We start from the raw sequence: 16,766 nt of genomic DNA on the forward strand, positions 1-16,766 counted from the left end.
CAAGGCCGTTTTTAGGCCCTTATTACTGGTTACTTGTTGTTTAAAAAAAAAACTCGCGCGTGCACCTGCCATATTCTGCAGCCTAGTAAACACCGTTAAGTCAGTTTATATTAAAAAGGAATTCTTGTCTGACCAGAAGCTAATTTCTTTTGATGATATCATATTATAGTTTATTCAGAAGTAAAGGTTATGAGAATATGAAACTGAATGAGATTAAACGATGATTTCTCAGTATAACAAATTCTTCACATTTTAACTACAAGAAATGTCTAAGGAATCAGTGTGTAGTATAAGAACATAAAAACTTGGTGGATGGGATGCCATTGTTATCATGTAGGTAGCCGTTAGAATAAGCTTGGCTTTACAATATATTTAAGTGACTTTAGGTTCTTAAACAGACTAATTTTGAGGGAAAGCTCAATCGGGAAATTGAAATTCAAAAGATTACACGAATGTTCACGCACCCACTGACGCGACTCTAAACGCAAAGAGTTCAAACTGTTTTAAGTCTTCATAACAATCATTTCGAAGTTCTGCTGATATACCGCAGTTTCAACTGTATTTTTATCCTGCACCTTGCACACGTCGTGATCATATTGGCTACTTTAATATTTCGTACAAGACTTGGTCGGTGTTCTGTTGAATTGCAATATCGCCTACCTTCCTTGAGCGGTCCCACTATGCAGTCCGACATAAGAACGATCCAGTGCCCCTTGCAAGTTAAAAATCGCCAGCTAGCCTCTCTTGTTTGCTTTCGTGGCATGTTATTTTAGATGCTGGGTGTTTATCAGCTTATTATTTTACCGAAAGAGTTATTTTATTATTCATTCCATTTGAAGAAGTCAGAAAAAGTAAATTTTAAAACACTTCCATCTGTTGGTCACACATTACCAATTCCCACTCGCCGGAATATGTAAACGGTGCTGAATCCGAAAAGATACATTTTACATATGAAATAATTGTGATCAAATTCATTTTTATTACTTATCTTAGTTGCTTTTCCCGTAATTAGCGCCTCGTCTAAAAAGTCGCAGATAAAGTTTTCCTGCTTATTATTGTTTGCCAAATAAATGTTTGAGAACTAAATTTATTAGAAACGCTTCAAGAAATCTTGAAGTGTGGCCATTAAAATGAAAGCTACTGAGTGACACTGTTTATTGCGCCCTGCAAGGGAAATGGTTTAAACTTTTGAATCTTTTGATGAAATCTCAAAGTTTGTCACTTCAAATGAAAACTAATCATGCAGCAGCACTTTCCTGTGGCACTGTTTATTATACTGTACAAAATGGTTTTAACTTTTGAGTCTGTCGATGAAATCCTAAAGTGGGTCCTTCAAGTGAAATCTACTGAGTTGTACTTTGATGTTCACCATGCTATACAAGGTGGTACAAACTTTTGAGTCTGTGGATGAAACCCTTAAGTGTGTCACTTCAAATGAAATCTACTGAGGAGTACTTTCCTGTAGTGCTGTTTATCATGCTGTACAAGGTGGTTCTAACCTTTGAGAGTGTGGATGAAATCCTAAAGTGTGACCATTCAGATGAAAGCCACTGAGCAGTACTTTCCTGTGTTACTGTTTATTATGCTGAAGAAGGTGGTTTTAACTTTTGAGTCTGTGGATGAACCTTAAGTGTGTCCTTCAAACGAAAGCGGCTGAACCGAGTAGTTTTCTGTGGTGTTGCTTATCATGTTGTACCTTTATGGTTCGGCCCAGGTGCCTTCGCGTCTAATGAGGAAATGCACGCGTGTTAATTAATGATACTAGATTGGTGTATTTAAGTATGTGGATAAAACTAATTTAAAGCGTCAGCAACGCCGAAAAAGCTTGTCTATTTTTCTGTTACTTCTTTAAGTTCCTTTTATCATTCTTCGCACGTAGAAAAGCGTCAAAAAGCTAGCTGATGATTATTTTAGCTGTAAATTAAGGTTCTTTAGTCAATATCACTGGAGACAACGGCTTCTTATGTCCTGTCTATGCATGTGATTTACCTCGCCGTGGGCTAGTGTGTTCATTTGATGTATAAATTGCAACCTTTGTGAGTAGAAATTGCCTAGATGATGATTAGTAAAATTATGAACTGACTTTTTTAAAAGTAAAAGCATTCGTTCTGCAAAGACTTCAAAACATGTAACCAAACTTAGTCTAATGATTCACAAAGTGGTTCAAATATCTGTTGTCGTGGTTTAATATATTTTCAAACAGTTCTACTTCGTTTCATTTATCTCGGATTATGATAATGAATCTGTGACAAAATAAAAAAAAATCTTAGGCCGGTCAAAAATGTTCGTACGGGAGAAACACTTATGGCCAAAAACCGAAATAACGGGAACATTGGAAAAGACCTCCGTCTCAATTAGACATGTTTATTATTAAGTATCGCTCCACTGATATAATTCACATTATAAAAACACCTTTGGTTTAACTTCGTTTCTCATAATTGCTGGTTCCTTTATTGTTTCAGGCCACAACTTGAATTGACTGCATTGTTGGCGTGTTCTTTTGAAATGCATATCGGCCAGCCCTCCTTTGAGGCCTAAAGCGATGCAAAACGCTACATATTTGTCCGCTATCTCTTTTTATTTACATTTCTGACAAAGCTGAAACTTCAATTCATGACCCGGTCGTTTTAAGGTGGCTGAACACAGTTTTGGCAGTTTGTGAGTATATATTATTTGCCAAATCATGGCAAGAGAAAGGTTGCAGCTCACCAGCTGAAACTTGGCAAGTGAAAAATACATTGATGAAAGATTTTGATTGACAGGTAAAATGTGACGTTTTCGTAGTTTCCATGGCAACATGAACGATTGAATACAACCTTAAAATTTCACTTTTGCTCAGTTTACATAAAGTTCGCTCATTAGATTTTCCTATAAACTTGCACACAGCTTACTATTATTAATCATTACCATTTGAAACTTATTTGACCAAATCTTAACAGAGAAGTTTTTAGGTAATCAATAATACAATTGTACTGTAATTATTAAAAGTGTCACAAAATTCGTCTGTTCAACTTCCATTTTAAAGTTCTCATTATTTAAAATACGATAAAAGGAAAAATTCAAAGCCAAATATCACAAAATTTTAATGAGTAGATTTTGAGAAATCGTCTTCTCTGTACCACTGCTTTTTTCGCCGCCATGTTTGCTTGTCTAATTTAAAACACGCGCCGCCACGCGAGTTACCGCTGACCGCGCGCAAAACTGTGTTCAGCCACCTTAATCTTTTTTTGCTACCATAAGATCAACAGATTTGCATCTTAAACTGACATTATAAAGGGCGACAATTTAAAAAAAAAAACATGGCTAAGAAAACCTCCCTTACCATTTTCTAACTAACTTAAACTTCCAACTTCAATTATGGAGTTATGTTCTAACTTTTGATTGTGTAAACAAAATCTTATAATGAGACTATCTCTATGGCGCTACTTTCAAATATATCTATTTTTTATTTGAATCAAGTAATGTTTGGCGCTATTCTTATTTAAATTCTTTCAACCTGCAGCTTATATTTGCCTTGTCAGTTTATCTTTGTCTTGAGGCCCATCTTTAGCAGTTATGTTACAGCTTTAAACATTACATGTTAATGTCATATTTAACAATTTTCTTTGTTAAAGATTCCCTTTCAGCGTTAACGATAACATTTAGGAAGTGGTGGATTTATACCAGGTGCTGGCTATATATTCAGTAATGTTGTTTACTAGCTTTTAACCAACACGCGTATTCCGGTACTATAATTTATTTTAATGGCAGAAACTCTGATGTAAGTCAAATCTAAGCCCAGTTGTCCCCTCCTCGAACAAGTGAAAATTTTCCGTAACGATAATCGCAATTTGTTACTCAGTTAATTATGCATGTACCTGCCTTCTTAGGCAAGAATTATTTAAAAGCCATCCCATTTCCTGCTGAGTTTTAACAGAGATATAACAGCTTTAATTCAAAGTTTTGTTGTTTAAAATAGAGACTTCATGCTGATCTGTGCGAGAAAGGAATTTAAATCAGTCTTGAGGCTATCATGACGAGGTCTATTGAAAGTTATCTGCACAAAGCTGCTCCTGCTGCGACATAAGCGGCAGGCCAAAAGAAGAGTCTGCATTATTACTTCTAGTACAGACCTATAGTTTTCCCCGAAAGAATGCCTTGAATTACGCGTTTCCTCAGGTGAACCGATATCGCGCGTGCGCGCGTGGACAACTTCCAGTTCAATCCGATTATGAATTATTTTCTATAACCTGTTAAAAGTGCACAAATTTCAAGGACCTAGAAGGTAGCTTGAGAAAAAAATAGTTACTGTCTTTGTCTATCAATAGGAAGGAGGAATTAAACCGAAATATTTTTTACAAGCCGTTAGAGGCACAGTGATAGAAGAGCCACTGAAATATCCGAAACTTAAGCTTGTGTTTTAGATTGAAATCGCGTCTGGTTGGTTGTGTTCATTAATTTAGTAAAAAGTTTAAAGCAGCTATTTTATTCCAGAAAAGGTGTGGTTGCGTCGGCGGAAGAATCAGACACAAATAAGTGCAGGCATTATAAAAGCCAGAAACAAAACCTGATGTTTCGCGTGTGAAATGTTTATTTTACGTCTGATTAAACTTTTGTGTTGTACCGTAGTCGCTGAGCTCCGTTCGTTAGTCGTAAGCGTTGAAAGGGCAATAATTAAGTTACAATTTTGTCTCATGCTTAACAAGTTTTTAAAAATACACTTCGTTTGTTATCACGAAACACCTTTTTAGCCGTTTCGTTTAGCGTTCGCGCGTTCCAAATTGGATTGTAATTTTAAAAAAGAACAAAGCCTTTCGGAACGATTAGAAAGAAATAACAACCTCACAATTACGGAAAAGTCAACAGACAAAACGGCAGCTGAAGCCAACAGCAAAACGCCGGCCTTTGATTTCAATTCGCCATTTAGTCAACTTTTTTTTTCTCCATTTATGATTCTTGGGGCGACTACCAGAAGATAGAACTACCAAGCCGCACCGGGCATTTCGTAAACTTCCGATTATAACCCCCCTTCCCCCCATTTATAGGCCCATCTACCGGTGAACAACAAAATACACCCGGTTATAAGCCCCGCCTCCCCGGATAGAAGCCTCTCCAGCTTGTATTGAGAGAATTCGACTTTTTACGACGTTTTGAAGCTTAAAAACGCGATCAGATTCAAAAAGGTTTTTGGTCAGCACTGCTATGTGACTTGTTTTGAAACACTTTTTCAGTGCGATAGCAACCCCCCTCCCCCTCCCCCTCCCCGTTTATAACACCTCCTCAGTAAAACTGAACCCCTTACGAAGCCCAAGGTTTATAATCGAAAGTTTGCAGTAAGCCTTACTCGCAAGCTTTTACTTGAAACCAATCACTGCCATGCATGTTTTTTAGGAGTAGATTGACCTGGCTAGATATTCCTGATCAATAGTGGAATGACGTGTTCAAAAGTTATTTAAATCTTGTCCTTGCTATAATAAAATTCACAGGATTCCAAATTCTGAGATCAAGCCATGCCTTGTTCATTTATCCTTCTCATAAAGCAATTATAAAACTTTGCTTATGATACAAAAACGAAAAATCAATTAGCTTCTAAAGATATCCCTGAGGATTAACCGTGCTTAAGCCTTTATTCTGAAGTCATTTTTGCCTTTGTCGCTGAATTGAATAGTTGACGGTTTAGTACCGAAAAGTGGCTGCCGGCAAATGGAGGAACAATAAAAATAACCGACATTGAGTTACAAACAAACCGTGATAGAAGTTGCTAAGGTTTTAAGCTTACGTAAAAAGTTATCTTGCAAGAGCTCAACAAATGTCCGCTTCTATAAAAAGAGGGAGCGGGGCGACTCCTTCAGGAAAAAATGCGCACAGGAGTAAACTAGTCACCTCTAAACTGGAAACAAAGGATGTTTTGCAGCTTAAATCTGCGGCTACAACTCGAAGCGATAACAACGTAACTGATCAAAATGACGACGCATCGGTTATCGGCAGTGAGTTTTCCACTGGAAAGGTCTTTTACGAAAACACTTACAAGCTTTCCCCAGACGCAAAAATGCCAGCTAAAAGAGTGGAGACCTTGGCTGAGACTATTTTGAGAGAGCAATTCACGAACGACGTTTACGACGGTACCAAATGCAAGGAAAAATGCCAGAGCGTTTGTCAGCTTATCAAGGACAAAGTCAAAGAGCTGGGGCCATCGCGATATAAACTTGTAGTTGTTGTCCACGTCGGAGAAAAGAAGAGCCAAGGCGTCCAGATCACGAGCCAATGTGTGTGGAATGACCATTTTGATAACTATGTCACCGCATACTTCACAAATTCTACGCTTTTTGCCCAAGCAACAGTTTATGCCTTGTACGTTGAATGATGGACAGTCCGAGCTCAAAAAAGGTTTCTTACTTTTGATATGTTCGAAATATTTATTGCAGACGTCTCTTCAATAGACGCATACCTCTTTGTAAGCCTTCTTTTGGACTCACCAAATTCTGACTTGTAATTTTTCTGTGTAATATAGACAATGGACACCAACATTTCGTTACATCATTCGCACGAAATAAATATCCTTGATTCCCTTTTTCCCCTATCATGCATATTTTTTTCCATAACATTAAAATATTTCCTTTAAAAAGACATTTTATTTCGTTTAGTCTGAAGAAAAACTGTTATCGGGGGGCTATATACCTTTGTATTGCAGCCCTGTGTTAAACTATTATCTTAAATCAATATTTAATCTTTTCATTGGTGCTATTAACTCCAGCTACCGTGAATTTAACGTCAGACTTAGTGTTAATAAGGACAAAACAGCTGTTCATATGCAGCGGATACCATGGCCGGACTGGTGTGGCTGTGCTTATGCGTAAGGTACTGATCCGACCATTGAAAACCACCAATTTGGTGTAATAATCTACTTTGACTGGTGTCAACGTGAGATCCGACTTGGCATTGTTATTACTACTAAGACTAAGACTACAAACGCTTTCGCAGAATTTGAATCAAAAAACTATTGCATGGTGTAATATGTGATTTATGTTGTATGTGCTGATTTATTTGCCCTAGAATTCCTAGCTTTCTTTCCTAGTGGTGTGGCCCTGCTTATGCGTAACGTACTGACCAGACCACTGAAAGCCACCCACTTGGTTCATGTAATATGTGATTTATGCTGTACGTGCTGATTTTTCTGCGCTAGAATTCCTAGCTTTTCCCTCAGGACTGTGAAACAGTTGAGCCAGCGAACGAGTAAAACGCTATGTAGTCTCGTTGAGCATCCTTTTTAGCAATTGACTTTGTCCCCTGGTCCTCTCGTTTTTCAAAATGGTGCCTGATGGTTAGGCCTAGGGTTAGTTGGATAACCGGGATTTTTCTGGAGACGAAGTTTTTCCTTTATCTTTCTCGGCATTCGCCTAGCCGAGGCACTACTTTCAGCGCAGTTCCCTTGTCGCTTTCTTCTCTGTGATTTTCTCTTCTTCTCTTTCTACCCGACTACGTGAACTCCTGGAACAGTCAGGGTGCATGATCAGTGGTAGTTCACCAACTTCAACATGTTGCCTTGTTTCACTTTGTTTTTGATGGCTTAGTTCTTTAGGAGTGATTAGTGTTGGAAAGTTGTAGACGTTTCGAGTGAATCCCTTAACTCATTTCCTTCTGCATGCACAGTACTTTTGCGCATCGATCATTAAGTAGCTTCCTGGTCTATGGTCATTCCTTTATACTTGGCAAGAAAGATTACGAAAAATTCTTCTTTTTTAATTTCTTAGCAATCACCGGCTGCACCTTCTTCGCTTTCTTCTATTACTGGCGTTTTAGTACTTGGTACCCCTGAAAACCTGCTCAGTAAGTTACCAGTTGAAATGAGTGAATCACTGTTGTGCCTTGTGTACAATCGTGCTTTTGGTTTGGAAGTCTTAACTCTAGCCAAACTGCGCCTCTCGGGGAGGGAATGTGATAAATTCGGATCAAGCTTCACCAAATTTGGAGACACCGTGGATGTTCTTGTTCTTCTAGACACGGGCGACGTGAAGCCCAACACGTCAGGGTTTGATCGCAACGATCCTCTCCTTGACCTTAGAACAGATTTATCCAACAACTGAAAATCGGAACGGTTATACAACGACGAAAATCTCTCCGAAGTACTGATGGCGGTCATGGCTGTGGACCATCGTCTCTGCGTATGCGCGGCTGTTTGCGTCATCAGTGACCCCCTCCTAGAACTGTGCCGCTTGCTGAACTCTCTGCTTACCGCTGACTTTGCCCTGCTACTCCTTTTCTCCTCCTGAGTTCTTTCCTTTGCTGGTGAACGAAACGAATGAGATTTTTGGTCAGTCATCAAAGAGAATAGCTGATGCAGTTGGCTCTGATAATTTTTCAATGCCTTCTTCCTATTAATCGTTCTAGGTGGACCTTCCTTTGTGCAGTCTCCCTTGGGCTTCATTTTCAATTGCTGAACATGTTTATCGGGTGATCCTGCATACGTTACTAAGGCAACACTATGCTGTATTGGATTTTTTTCATGCTGCAATGGCTTTTGTGGAAGAGAGGAATTTTCGTTTGCTGGCATAAGCCAATTATCTACCCCCTTCTCCTCCTTTTTATGCTTAAAACGGGGTTTTTCATTGGCCAGACTTTCGCCCCTTTCCCCTTTTACCAAAGGAGCAGATTTCGTCCTTCTTGTAAGAGCCATATTACCAGGTTTACTCTGCTGAATAAAACTCACAGAGTGTCTCAATGGTAGAGCTGTGTTTATTAAGTCTTGTCGGGAATTAAAAGTTGATCGTTTGCCTCTTGTTCTTGGTTGAATTCCTTTTTCGTTGCAGTTTGAGTCTCCGGAGTTTTTTCCTTCGCTTTCACCATTTTCTTTCTTTCTTTTCAAATACAATTCCCATTCTTTTGCGTTGAGTTTCAAAGTGAAATCTCTGGCGCAAGGTGACGCTTTTCCATCACTCAACAACACTTCTTTACATTCATTGCGTTTTAGTTTCGTTGCTCTAATCAGAGGCGTTTCTCCATTCTTGTTCGCTTTATCAGCCGCGCGAACGTCGAAGACATTCATAGCTTCTGTAATAGCTTTGGTAATGCGTGAATTCCCAGCTTCAATTGAATGAATCAAAGCGGTATTCCCTTCGGAATCTACAGCTGCAAAGTCACATTCTTGACTTTCAATCAGAGCCTGAACAAGCTTTTCCTTTCCCAGTTTACTCGCCTGCATCAACGGGCTCATTCCATTTACATCATGAAGACTTACGTCAGCCCCTCGTCGAAGAAGCCTTTTTGCAATGCGACAGGCTAAGTTTTCGTGATCCAAGAAACAAACTGCCAGAAGAGGAGTCGTTCCAGAATGTTTCTCCTGTTGATTCACATTTTCGCCACGTCGTAAAAGAAACTCTGCTTGTTTAAATCGCTTTTGTTCGATGGCTTTAACTAAAGCCGTCATAGTAATCTGTTTCTTTGATCTTCAGCTTTCACTGATGTATCGAAATTAAATTCAAGCAAATAGCGGTGAAAAGTGGTTTTAAAACTCCTGGTGAGCTTCACTGCCAGAAAGTTCTAAACTTGATTTGTTTCTTCTTAAATATGTTTCGTGTAGAAAACGTCTTATCGTACCATAAAGTAGTTTGTGGAAATATCGCCTCTTGTCTTAATTGGAAATATATCAGTCAATCATTTCAACTCTTTGGAAATGATTTCCCTACATATGTGCGGCGATTCCAAACGTTTTCGAGCAAATATGAAGTGTTTGAAAAGTATATTAGCAATAAGAAAAGTTATTACTATTGTTTCCCTGGTAACCAACTCTTTTAACAATAGGTCAGGCAGGTGAAAATCCAAAAGAAAAGGTGAAAGTTAATTTCGAGTCATTTACTGCAATTGGTAATAAACTCAAAAAAATCTCTTCTGCCAGTAAGATCAAATGTAAAGAGGTGTCCCCTTTAGCCGTTACTGGAGGTTCGACTGTATGTAAAAAGGTAAACGGTTGGATCTCAAGGCTGAGCCTCCTGACATAAAGTTTTGTTAAGTACCCCCCCCTCCCCTCCCACCCAATCATTATTTGTAGAACATCATACATGTGCTCGCATAAAAATTGTTCCTTCTGGATTTTGCCTCCATTTATAAGTTTATTAACGTTATTGCAAAGGCTATCTGCCTGGGTAATTCCAATGTTAATAGTCATCGACTTAGTCGACACTGCCGTCACATGCCTTTCTATCATAAACTCAAACACAAACTTCTAAAAGGTCATCTGCATCCAAATCTGATTTTAAATTAATTGTTGTTACAAATTTCGGAGGCTTGGTAGTGAAATTTGCTGGTCCAATGTAAATAAGACTTCATAAGGGCCATTCCCTAAGAGGAAATAATAGACCATTTTAGTTTGTATGTTTTGTTTTCCAATTTCAGACCACGTGATGTTACCCCAGAGAACTGTTTCGTTTAAATGTCGTCTTACGCACGTGCATCCACGTGCATATGTATGCATAATTTATGAAAGAAGAAAAGGTAAATTCCCTAGAGAACATCACTTGTCTGAATTGGGAAAACAAAACATAACAAGCTAAAAAGGTCTTTTCCTATTTTCAGGCATTTTTTTAAAGCTTAAAATCGAAAACCGCGCTGAGAACCAAATCCGAACGTCCACTTTGATGGTGCTTTAAAAACGAAAACCGCATACAGATAAAGAAAAACTACACCCCGCAAAAGATACAAAAACCTTAAAAACACTGATTTTCGATGCGAAAACCGAAAACCAGATTCCAAAAGCGTCAGAACACGCAAAACCGAAATTTCCAATGCTCCCTTATTTAAGGTCATTGCACGTGAATCATACTATTGAGACTCACAATCCTGGCATAAAGTTTTGTTTAAGTACCCCCTCCCGATCCCCACCCGATCATTATTTGTACAACATCATACATGTACTTGCAAAAACATTATTCCTTAGGATTTTGCCTCTATTTATAAGTTCATTAACGTTATTGCAAAGGCTATCTGCCTGGGTGATTCCAATGTTAACAGTCATCGCCTTCTTTGACACTGCCGTCACATGCCTTTCAATCATAAACGGAAACACAAACTTCTAAAAGGTCATCTGCATCTAAATCTGATTTTAAATTACTTGAGTAACTGTTGTTGTTACAATCGGAGGCTTGTTGGTGAAATTGGCTCGTCCAACGTAAATAAGATGTCATAAGGTCCATTCCCTGAGAGAAAGTAATAGACCTTTTTAGCTCGTATGTTTTGTTTTCTAATTTCAGACCACGTGATGTTACCCCAGAGAACTGTTTCATTCAAATGTCGTCTAACGCACGTGCATCCACGTGCATATGTATGCATAATTTATGAAAGAAGAAAAGGTAAATTCCCTAGAGAACATCACGTCTCTGAATTGGGAAAACAAAACATAACAAGTTAAAAAGGTGTTTTCCTCTTTTCGGGCAATTTTTTTGTTGCTTCAAACCGAAAACCACGCTGAGAACCAAATCCGAACGTCCACTTTGATAGTGCTTTAAAAACGAAAACCGCATGCAGATAAAGAAAAACTACACCCCGCAAAAGATACAAAAACGTAAAAACCACTGATTTTCGATGCGAAAACCGAAAACCAGATTCCAAAAGCGTCAGAACACGCAAAACCGAAATTCCCAATGCTCCCTTATTTAAGGTCATTGCACATGAATCATACCATTGAGACTCACAATCCGATAAACATGGATAGTCTTAAAGAATTTCTTGCTCCTAAAACATTTAACCGGTTCAGCTTTGTTGTAAATATTTGCTGGATTTTGCTCGGAGTAACTCTATCAGCGATCTTTCTCGACGCGGAAACCAGCGAATCGAGATTTGATTTTCGCTGTGGCTCAAATGGTGACAAGGAACTTATCCGTGGAAAGTGTTACAAACAGTACGAAAAACAGTATCATAAATTCGGTATTCCCTTGTATGGTTTCGTGATCCTAAACTTCTTTCTTACTTCAAGTGTTTTTGTAGTTTACTCACATGCGATGAAGGCGAGAGTTTGTGAACTTGAAGCCAATTTAAATGATGAAGAAACGCAGACTCAACTGGGAATCGGGAACCGAACCCGGAAAAAGCTTTTCACGGCGTACTGCTTACAGCTTGTTGCTAGATTTCTTCTTGGGATTATCTTCGTCCTTCTCCAGACCAACCTACTCTATCCTCGTGGCTTTCCCTCGAACTTTAACTGTAATTTAGCCAAAAAGGGCAATTTTACTAACACTACAGTCACTGCGACCGAGTGTCATAATCAGCGAGCAGCTAAGAAAACCTTCTGGTCTTATGCCGTGATCGTAGTAACTGGAACTTTTGCGCTTCTTGTATTTATCGAAGTTCTCTGTATCCTGTGGCGTGTGAGAAGGAGAGAAGGGTTCATGGAAGACCAGCAATTTTATAAACATTACCTGAAATCGAATTCAAATGCCTCTTCAAAAGAACCGCAACAGGAAGAGTTAACTGAGGTAGTCACCCAGGGTGGTGTCAATCAAACCGAGCAACCATCAACCGCTGCATCGAGCAACGCACCACCGTACTTCAACGACACTAACAGAAACGCGCAAACATCAGTCGGCACGTTCCAAGAACGAATGAAAAACTATGTCCGAACAGTCACCGATCGACCTTTGTGTGATCTTAAATCACCTTTTCATCGTAATCCTGGTGAAGGCCTTGGAACAAATCTAACGCTTGACAAAATCTACACCAATTTGATTATTCAAGAGGGCAGGGCTTATTTAGATCAATTGACTGGAGACAGAGAGGAACAGCTGAAAAAATACCTCAGAGCCAACGCAAACCTAGAACCAAAAAGGCCAGCAGATGTTTTTGATGCTGAAAAGCAAAACATTCTTGTTGTCGGTCATCCTGGAACTGGCAAAACTTTGTTTTGTACGAAGATTCTTCGCGATTGGGCCTGCGATAACTTGTTCACCGGAGGACAAAACGCACAATTAGATTTCCAAGTCGCATTTCTCGTCAAGCTGAGGATGTTGAACCGCATAGCTGATCAAGAACTCAATATTCGCGAACTACTGGAGTATTCAGAGTATTCAACACCTCTATCCGATGAGCTGGATGAAATCTGGAAGTACATTCGTCAAAACCCAAATAAAGTTCTTGTAATTTTTGATGGGTTTGACGAATATTCTGGCAGGACTGAAATTGATAATGATGACACGTTGTACAGAAACTGGGAAGAAGAAAGGATGCCTCTTCATTCCCTGCTCAAGAAGATATTATCTGGGAAACTTCTTGCTGGTGCCACAGTGTTAACGACTACAAGACCCACTGCCGTGTCATGTTTTGGAAGTCTTTGCTTTCACAAAGCGATTGAAATACTGGGATTTACACAACAGCAAGTGGAAGATTATGTGGAAAAGTTCACAAGCGACGGGGACAAAGCAAAAACTATAAAGGAGCACATCAACAGTAACCTCATCCTCCAGTCCTTTTGCTACATTCCCGTGAATTGTTTCATCATTTGTTCGTGCTTTCTGAAGTTGCTAATTGAAAACTCTGCTGACCACCTCGGCTGCCTCCCCACAAAGCTAACAGAAATATACTCCGTTGCCATCAAGATCTTTTACTTCTGTTATGACGATGACCGATACCGCCACCATAAGGAAAAAGCTAGAGACTTTTACCTTAAACCATTCAAGGAATTGCCTGAAACTGTGACCAAGGTGTTTAGCAGGCTGGGAGAAATTGCTTTTAATGGAATTCAACAAGGAAGACTTGTTTTTGAATCACAAGAAGTCAGCGACTTAGAGAAGAATGGCTTGTTTCAGCGTTTACCTGATACTAGCAGCGGTTTAAAAGAGGGAAAAGCCCAATATTGTTTTCTTCATCTGACTGTGCAGGAGTTTTTTGCAGCGAAGCATTTGGTGGACACCATGAGTCACGAAGAACTGAAGACATTTGTTTCAGATCACATTAAGGAAGGAGCGTGGAAAGTTGTGATGCAGTTTGTGGCTGGACTGCTGGAACAAAAGGAACAGTCAACTGATATTTTCAGCGGCCTTCTTCCATTATCATCTGTTACCAGAGAAACTACAAGTTTCGAAATCAGCAGAGAAATTAGGAGAGAAGAGTTTGAGGCACGAACTGAAACAGTGACCTGTTGGCCAGCTAAGGGAGACAGAGAACTAACGGTGACTTTATTCAACTGCATGTATGAGAACAATTCATCCGGTTTAGAAGTTCAAAGGAGATTGGCCCAAACTGATTGCAATGCGCTGGATTTTAGTGATTGTCGCTTGTCACCTCTTGATTGTTTAACATTAGTGCATGCACTTCAATCTAGTGGTGAAAAAATTGTGCATTTCAATTTAGTGTTTAACAATTTTGCTGACCTGGGTTGCATAGAAATTTCCAAATTGTTTGGTGGCAAAGATCACAATCAGAGTTTTTGCAGCCTTAAAGGCTTAGACCTCAGTTGTAACAGGATTACGGATGAGGGTGTAAAATACATAACTTCAGCACTCATAAACAATAATTGCAAACTAAACAGCTTAAAACTTAAAGAGAACTATATAACTGATAAAGGTGTAGAGCACTTGACTACAGCACTCATAAACAATAATTGCAAACTAAACAGCTTAGAACTTGAAAGGAACGAGATAACTGATAAAGGTGTAGAGCACTTGACTAAAGCACTCATAAACAATAATTGCAAACTAAACAGCTTAGGCCTCGAAAGGAATAAGATAACTGATAAAGGTGTAGAGCACTTGACTACAGCACTCATAAACAATAATTGCAAACTAAACAGCTTAAAACTTAAAGAGAACTATATAACTGATAAAGGTGTAGAGCACTTGACTACAGCACTCATAAACAATAATTGCAAACTAAACAGCTTAGAACTTGAAAGGAATAAGATAACTGATAAAGGTGTAGAGCACTTGACTACAGCACTCATAAACAATAATTGCAAACTAACCAGCTTAGACCTCAAAGAGAATAAGATAACTTATAAAGGTGTAAAGCACTTGACTAAAGCACTCATAAACAATAATTGCAAACTAAACAGCTTAGGCCTCGGAGAAAATTTTATATTTGATTTAGGTGTAGAGCACTTGACTAAAGCACTCATAAACAATAATTGCAAACTAAACAGCTTAGGCCTCGGAAGGAATTGTATAACTGATAAAGGTGTAGAGCACTTGACTAAAGCACTCATAAACAATAATTGCAAACTAAACAGCTTAGGCCTCGAAAGGAATAAGATAACTGATAAAGGTGTAGAGCACTTGACTACAGCACTCATAAACAATAATTGCAAACTAAACAGCTTAGGCCTCGGAGGGAAAAAGATAACTGATATAGATTTTGAGCCTTTGATTAGAGCACTCAAAAACAGTAATTGCAAACGAAACAGCTTAGGCCTACAATGCAATAAGATAACTGATAAAGGTGTAGAGCACTTGACTAAAGCACTCATAAACAATAATTGCAAACTAAACAGCTTAAGCCTCAAAGGGAGTAAGATAACTGATAAAGGTGTAGAGCACTTGACTACAGCACTCATAAACAATAATTGCAAACTAAACAGCTTAGACCTCGAATGGAATACGATAACTGCTAAAGGTTTAGAGCACTTGACTAAAGCACTTACAAACAATAATTGCAAGCTGAAAAGCCTAATCCTCTCTGAAGGTGCAGTATCTGAGAAAAGTAAAATTCTCATTAATGATGCAGCAAAGGACAAAAATTGTGCAGTATTCTATAAACATACTTTTATAAAGTCTCCTTAGAGGGGTGTACAAGTACATTCAGATTCAACATGTACACCACCGCACTATTTTTTTTTTATTAGAGAAAACGGTCAGAAATGTAAAAATGATATAATATCTTCTCAAACTCAGTTTGTTGTCAGATTAAGGGTCTGAATGTCATTTATCTTCGCTTCAAGGTTCATACTAGAATGCTGTTTGCAGTAACTGCTATATGTTACTTTAGTGTCTTATACTTTTATAAGCGTAGTTTTTCATCATTGTACATAGCTTTTGTTTTAATATGATATTATTAAAGTCCGTGCTAGAAGTTGGCGTGATATCGTTCCTTAATACAACAATATTTCCTGTGTCTCTCTATTCGATGAGTTCAAATTCCGTTGTTGCAAAAATCTAGAACATCTCGCTACCCTCCAATATCCAGGCTTGGAGAAAAACTGCTCACTTACTTCACTCAAGTTCATGGGGGAAATCAACGAATTAAACCAAAAGAAAATAATGGGATAACACTGAATAAAATTTTGCGGACCTCTCCGGAAACCAACTTCAAATAAATTCATAGTGTCTAATTGGGTCTAAAAATAGCTTTGGTAAAATTCACATATCCCAAAACTCAAAATAGTCGACTCTCTCTTAACGGACACCTCTGTAAAACGGACACCTAGAGTTGGTCCCTGCCTTTCTTTACTCCTTTTATTTGACTCTCTATAAGACGGACACTTAGTGCCAGTCCCAAAGCTGTTCGTCTTAGAAAGAGTTGACTGTACCTTCAGGGCATGCAATTCCTGTTGCATGCCAATTTGAATAGAAAAACACTCTGGGGCCACCCCCTCTATTACCAGTGAGCAAATCATTGACGATAAGCACAAAAAAAATCCTTGCATGCTAGCCAAAGTTGAAAACGTAGCAGAAATGTCCTCAGTTGCTGAGACATACCCTGGTGGAGGCTTAAAAACCTCGGATTTTCTACATATGGATGAGGGAATTTTCCCTAAACAGCATGTGGACATGCCGGTTAGGACGTATTGCCCCTCTTTACACCTAGCTAGA

General features: G+C 38.8%; 3 protein-coding genes across 3 annotated transcripts; 2 read left to right on the top strand and 1 right to left on the bottom strand.

Annotated features, from left to right (window-relative positions):
* Positions 1–5,788: 5,788 nt before the first annotated feature.
* Positions 5,789–6,343, top strand: LOC140921140 (dynein light chain Tctex-type 5-like). Its single transcript, XM_073371103.1, has one exon. The coding sequence runs from the start codon at positions 5,789–5,791 to the stop codon at positions 6,341–6,343; it is 555 nt and encodes a 184-aa protein (XP_073227204.1).
* Positions 6,344–7,726: 1,383 nt separating this feature from the next.
* Positions 7,727–9,476, bottom strand: LOC140921852 (uncharacterized). The gene has a single exon (XM_073371850.1). It carries the CDS (start codon positions 9,401–9,403, stop codon positions 7,727–7,729), a length of 1,677 nt encoding a protein of 558 aa, XP_073227951.1. The 5' UTR covers positions 9,404–9,476.
* A 2,124-nt stretch (positions 9,477–11,600) lies between these two features.
* LOC140921854 (uncharacterized) lies at positions 11,601–15,802 on the top strand. The gene has a single exon (XM_073371852.1). It carries the CDS (start codon positions 11,613–11,615, stop codon positions 15,735–15,737), a length of 4,125 nt encoding a protein of 1,374 aa, XP_073227953.1. The 5' UTR covers positions 11,601–11,612; the 3' UTR covers positions 15,738–15,802.
* The last annotated feature ends 964 nt before the right edge of the window (positions 15,803–16,766 follow it).

This window comes from Porites lutea, chromosome 12 (assembly GCF_958299795.1).
Source record: "Porites lutea chromosome 12, jaPorLute2.1, whole genome shotgun sequence".
Lineage (NCBI taxonomy): Eukaryota > Metazoa > Cnidaria > Anthozoa > Scleractinia > Poritidae > Porites > Porites lutea.